Below are 6000 nucleotides of genomic sequence, written 5' to 3' on the forward strand. Positions count from 1 at the left end.
TACCTGCAACATGGACTTTTACAAAATGCTTTAGCTTTTCATCTTTTCCAACTATGCTTTAGCAAAAGTAAGCATGACAAATTTATTATTTTTCTATTATTGATTTTCATCCTTTTTTTCTGGCAAGAATATAGAAACTAAAATATATAAACAGAAATATTGAGGATGAGAACAAAGCACAATGAAACCACCACTGGAAGTTAATAAATCCCTAACAAGGTTTCAAAGAAACAGTAAAACACACACAGATTCTCGAACTGTAAAGTGTGCCTGTTTAGCTACTTTGTAGCAACCTTGTATTAGGAAAGGAGCTTGCAGATTTGTAGTTTTTGTATGAACTCAGCACTTCCTAATATGCCTATTCTGATAAACAAACATTTTCCAAAAGGCATTAGCTAGCCTCACATTAAGTGTACAATTGAAACAATTGGCAGTCCTAATTTCATGTGCTTATCCTCACTAGGAAAGCTGGAAGGAATCTGGCATGAACAAATTGCTATTTTTTAGTAATGTTGATTCACTGCTGTCAGAAGCATTCCATAACGTGTTACTTTGTCATACACGGAAAACCCCTAACATTTGACCCAATGTAAGCAGACGTATCCTTTGTGCAGCCCAATCCTACATATGTTTTCCAAAACTACCAAGTTTAAGAGAATCATTTCCAACTTACACGGGACTGTAGTCATAATTTCTTTTATTTCATATAAAAGGACTCTGAAGGTTTGCAGTATTTTTCAGTATCATTTTTTAAAAGAGAGAGAAATTTAATCATAAATGATAAGAAGGATGCTATCTGATGTCAACTTCACTATCTACTGGGTGTAGACTGGTTTGGGGCATTGAAAATAAAACAGGATACATGGATATTGCCAAAACTCATGTGTGGACATATCCATGAGGTCACCAAGAGCTAAGCTTGATTCAGAGACTTCATCTTTACTGTCCCAGTGCTTTACATTAAAGAAAAAGAACAAGAACTATATCATAAAAGATCTGGAAGACACTCTGAAGGCATTCAATCTTAGAGGGATTAAATCTACAGCCTCACAGAAATAATTTTGACATATAGCATTTTCTCTTTGCTTTCTTTTAGCAAAGCAGGGCATTGTGGTTTCACATTTTAAAACTATAGGAGAAAGAACAAGCTCATATTTTTGCAAAATCAGCATTAAAGCAGATCACCTTTCAAAATAGAGGTGAAGACCTGTGCTTGAGTCCCGGTAAACACTCTGCCAGCTTTCAAAAAACACTCCCTATAGCAGGGGTGTCAAACTCAATTTCATTGAGGGCCGCATCAGCATTGCGGTTGCCCTCGGGGGGGGTGTGTGGCCAGGGTGGGTGCGGCCTACTGGGTGGGCATGGGTGAACTGGGTGTGGCCTACTGGGTGGGCATGGCCAGCTCTACATTGTTCGTGTCAAGGGGGCCTGTGGGGGCCTGGCCAGGAGTGGGACAGATCTGAGGGTCTCTGGCAGAAGGGGGTGGGACCGGGGCAAGCGCCAAGGCATGGTCCATTTCTTCATTCCTCACAAAGGGTGACACCTCCCCTGGTTCCTCGCTGTTTCCAGACGGCCTTATGGAGCTAAGACTGAATGCGTTTCAGCATAGATGGCCCACCATAAAATTGTACATTGGCTCCTGGCTGGCCTGGGCCAGGGCCAAGACAGCGGGGGCCGTTCCCTCACTGTTTCCAAATGGCTTTGCGGGCCACATGAAACCACTTCGCGGGCCGCATCCGGCCCCCGGGCCTTGTGTTTGACATGTCTGCCCTATAGAATGAAATTAGGCAAGCACCACAACCAAGATATCAAAAGAAGCCAAAGATTAGCTATTTCTCCCTCAAAGGGATAAATGAACAAACTCCAGAGACACAAAGAAATTTCATTTATTTAATTAGACCTTCTAGTTTTTTGTATGAGCACAACCATCTGCTATGTAAGTAAAAATGGCAGAGATTATAGAAGATTCCAGAATTCTTAGCTCATATTTCTCCCAGGCTTACCCTCTTCAAAAAGGGCAAATAGCTGATGCAAGAAGAGTTTCAAGGTCTTTGGCCCATCTTCTTCAGAGTACGATTCAACTGAAAGAGACAGACATCTAATTACAAGTTAATTTGGGGGCTGGGGGGGGGAGAAATACCCACATAGTTAAGCACTTCAGTATCATTGCCCCAATTATACATTCTCCAAACAAGTGTCTGCATCCTACCAAAAATGCTGAGTGCAGCTGAATGAGTAAATTAAATCTAGCCCACATGCAGACTGTACCAAGGTGGACAGATCTGTGGTGTTTGTGAAAACAGATGAACACCTGCAAATTACACAAGCTGCAAGTGATTTTTACAGCATTTTGTCCAAATCTATACTGACAAAATTGCTTAGAAATAATCATTCCTGGAAAATGACTATTCAACTGCTAAAAAGAAAAACCTGAAAAATATTTTATTGAAATGTTATTGAAATTGGGAGGTTTATAGCAAAGATGGAAGGTGATTACAAAGAATTGGTACTCATTGATCCAGCTGGTTATCTCAAATCTTTTTGCTCTTGGGACTGCTTTCAGAAACCTCATTGCACAATAGTATGTCATCTCCTGCACCATTTCCCCAAATTTTTGTGCTATACTATGCATTTCTAGATACTTCCTTATTCTCTCCTTCAGCAATTATGTAATCCCCCCATATGTAAATATGACCAACTAGTTATGTATTCTGAAGGCGAGTCAATACACTCCACTCCATCTCCTAGCTGGTGGGATGCAGGAAATTGTACTGTACATGAGATGTACAGAAAACACTTAAGCAGATGATAGAGATATATATGGAGAAAGATTATTCCAATATATGATATTAGAAAAGAAGTACAATAAAGTGATGAAGATCAGAATTATGGAATGTTTTGTATTATTATGGAGTATTAACTGCTATTTAGTAAAATCAGCATATGCTACAAGTATCACAAGTGTAGGAATAAACAGATTGCTTAGCAAATGGCTGAGTATTTAGTGGGAGGATGTGTGATATGTCCTTGATTGTTTAATGCATTTGTAAAGAAATGTGTAAGGAACACTTGAGATCATATTGGAGACTTGTTGATTCGGTACAAGTATTTCTATTGCCATACTGCTGGCCGAGAACCTGAATAATGGTGCAGCAAAATTATATGAAATTTTGCAAGGAAAACAGTAAACAATTACAAGTTATATATAAATATATATACTTTCTACAAAAATGGGGGAAAACAGAGCAAGTAGATGAATTTATTCCAATATCTCAGGGGCTGCCACAAAGAGGGAGTCAAGCTATTCTCCAAAGCGCCTGAGGGCAGGACAAGAAGCAACGAATGGAAACTAATCAAGGAGAGAAGCAACCTAGAACTAAGGAGAAACTTCCTGACAGTTAGAACAATTAACCAATGGAACAACCTGCCTCCAGAAGTGCTGAATGCTCCAACACTGGAAATCTTTAAGAAGAGACTGGACAGCCATCTGTCCGAAATGGTGTAGGGTTTCCTGCCTGAGCAGGGGGTTGGACTCGATGACCTCCAAGGTCCCTTCCAACTTTATTATTATTATTATTATTATTAGAAAATGTAGAAATTTTAAAGATGTATGAATACTTGGAGAATGGTAGTGAGCAGTATATAATCTACTCCACAGAGTTCATCAGAAATAGCAGAAATGGCTGCATAAAATGTGTGCTTCTGCCCACTTTGTTATATAGCAGTGGTTCTCAACCTTTTTAATGCCACGACCCCCCAACCGGTCGTAAGTCGAGGACTAAACCAATCGTAAGTCGAGGACTAAACCAGTCGTAAGTCGAGGACTACCCAACCAGTCGTAAGTCGAGGACTTTCCCTGCCCGGGAGCGCCGCGCATGCGTGTTTCCGCCCCCTGCACCGGCCGAGGCATAGCTGGCAAGCGGCAGAGACGGAGCAGGCCAACCACCAGCTGGCCCAGCCCAAGGGAGGTAAGGCACCCGCCGGAAAAGGAAAAAAAAATGGCGGACAGCCTTGCTTGGCGACCCCCGTGAAATGGTCGATCGACCCCAAATGGGGTCGCAACCCATAGGTTGAGAACCGCTGTTATATAGGAATGAGGTTTGGATACATCAAGAGAAGCATAAAGCTAAATAGAATGGGAATGGTGTACTTAAGTGTATGTGATCAAAAAAGGAAATAAAGTCAGAAATGAGTGAATGCAATAAGATAGTAAACTGAATATAAGTAACCAATTTGTTGAATTGGTTTAGCCGTATAGACAAAATGAATGATGATCAAATTGCAGATGAAAAATAACATATGGAATAAAAGGAAGGGAAAGTAGATGAATTTGTGTATAAGATGAAGGGAAAGACAGAGAAGAAATCAGTGAAATCCTCCAAAAGAAATCAGAAGTTTAAATAACAAAAAGGCAATGTGTGAATATGATGGAAACAGAGATCCTTTGTGAGTATTTATAGAGAGGCATGGAGAAATGCAGAAGTGTTGATATAAATTAAAATCAGCTGCTTCCTTTCTCTTATTTTTAGATGTTTAACTGCTTTGGTTTATTGGTTCTTATTCCTTTTGGCTCCTTACACAATGATGCTTAACCTGACAGGGAACAGCATAATGGGCATGCATATATAAAGTTGTAAGTTTTTTGTAATCAAGAAAACCAACAGAAAGAACATATTACAGAAATTATTATAGTAAGCAACATAAATATGTACCGTAGCTCAACTACACACAATACTTTCAAAATAATTCAGCCATTTCTGTTTAAACCATTTGTTGTATCCTTTGCTTGACAGTGTAAGAGTCACCTTGCGATCTTCATTAGATAGCCCAAAATTAGCATCTACAAAAATTAGATTTGCCTGGCATTATTTGTAACATAAGCTGCTTCAAATCTTGGCAAGCCTCTGCAAAAAAGTTGCAGTCAAGGAGAACATCTTTCACCGACTCTGACCTTTCATTTTTACGAGGGCAAACTCTTTGTGCAGTAGGGATCCCCTGACCCCTACTTTTTCAACATAAATACAGACATGTTTACTCAAAGCAATATGATATCTACAATGGTTAGGATTAAATAAGAACACATACCGTATTTTCCGGCGTATAAGACGACTTTCTAAACCCTGAAAATCTTCTCAAAAGTCGGGGGTCGTCTTATACGCCGGAAAATACGGGTATTCTATTTTATTCCTTTACACATGTGGTTTGGCATATTACTCATCAAGTTTTCTCTCTCCCCCCCCCTCTCTCGCTCAAACTCTATATTTTAACTGGAAAACTTGGGGGATGTCTTATACGCCCAGTCGTCTTATACGCTGGAAAATACGGTAGTTATAATTAATGCCATGTTAACCATGCACTTTCTTATGAAGCTGGCTGGTATTTGTTATTATTTTAAAGTTACGATGATAAAATGCACCACGCAACTCTGAAGGAACCTTGTATTTAATATACAATTTGGTGGTTGCAAGAATTAGGAACTGCATTCTCCTGAACTAATGGGGTGGCAAAGAAGGGTTGAAGCTCTCCATTCTTACTCTTCTATCCAGAATAAAAACAAACTGGGTATTTGGGGAGGGGAGAGCCTTTCCTCCCCTCCAGAAGAGACTTGCCAACTCCCAGCAGTGTGACAATCTCTGAGGACTTCATCACAAGGCAGCTTTATATGATGCTCATCTGGTAGTTTCCCTCAATTTTCCCACCATGATCCCATGTTAAATGACCTGTACAGAGGGTAGCAAGCCATTTCAGTTTTTTAAAACAAAATAGGAATTAGGGATAACCATCTTACACACACACACACACCAGAGGCGTAGCGTGGGGGGTGCAGGGGGGGCCGGCCGCACCGGGCGCAACATCTGGGGGGGCGCGCTCGCACTCGCAGCTCTCTGCCCCTGCCTGGCTCACTCACTCTCTCTGCAGTGCTGGCTGTGCGAATCCGATCCGAGCCGCCGGGTCGCCGACGCCGCCCACTGTGGAGGGGGGGGTGCCTTGCCCCGGGTG

The 6000-nt window shown here is 41.0% G+C and overlaps 1 protein-coding gene across 1 annotated transcript in view; it reads right to left on the bottom strand.

Annotated features, from left to right (window-relative positions):
* Positions 1-1907: 1907 nt before the first annotated feature.
* EIF3L (eukaryotic translation initiation factor 3 subunit L) overlaps positions 1908-6000 on the bottom strand; it is a gene marked incomplete in the record, with an annotated part of 14492 nt that continues 10399 nt past the window's right edge. Inside the window, 1 exon segment of the mRNA XM_015817265.1 lies at positions 1908-2081. Coding sequence (XP_015672751.1) covers positions 2043-2081 — 39 coding nt within the window.

This window comes from Protobothrops mucrosquamatus, unplaced genomic scaffold (assembly GCF_001527695.2).
Source record: "Protobothrops mucrosquamatus isolate PMUCROS unplaced genomic scaffold, P.Mucros_1.0 scaffold569, whole genome shotgun sequence".
NCBI classification, from domain to species: Eukaryota; Metazoa; Chordata; class Lepidosauria; order Squamata; family Viperidae; genus Protobothrops; species Protobothrops mucrosquamatus.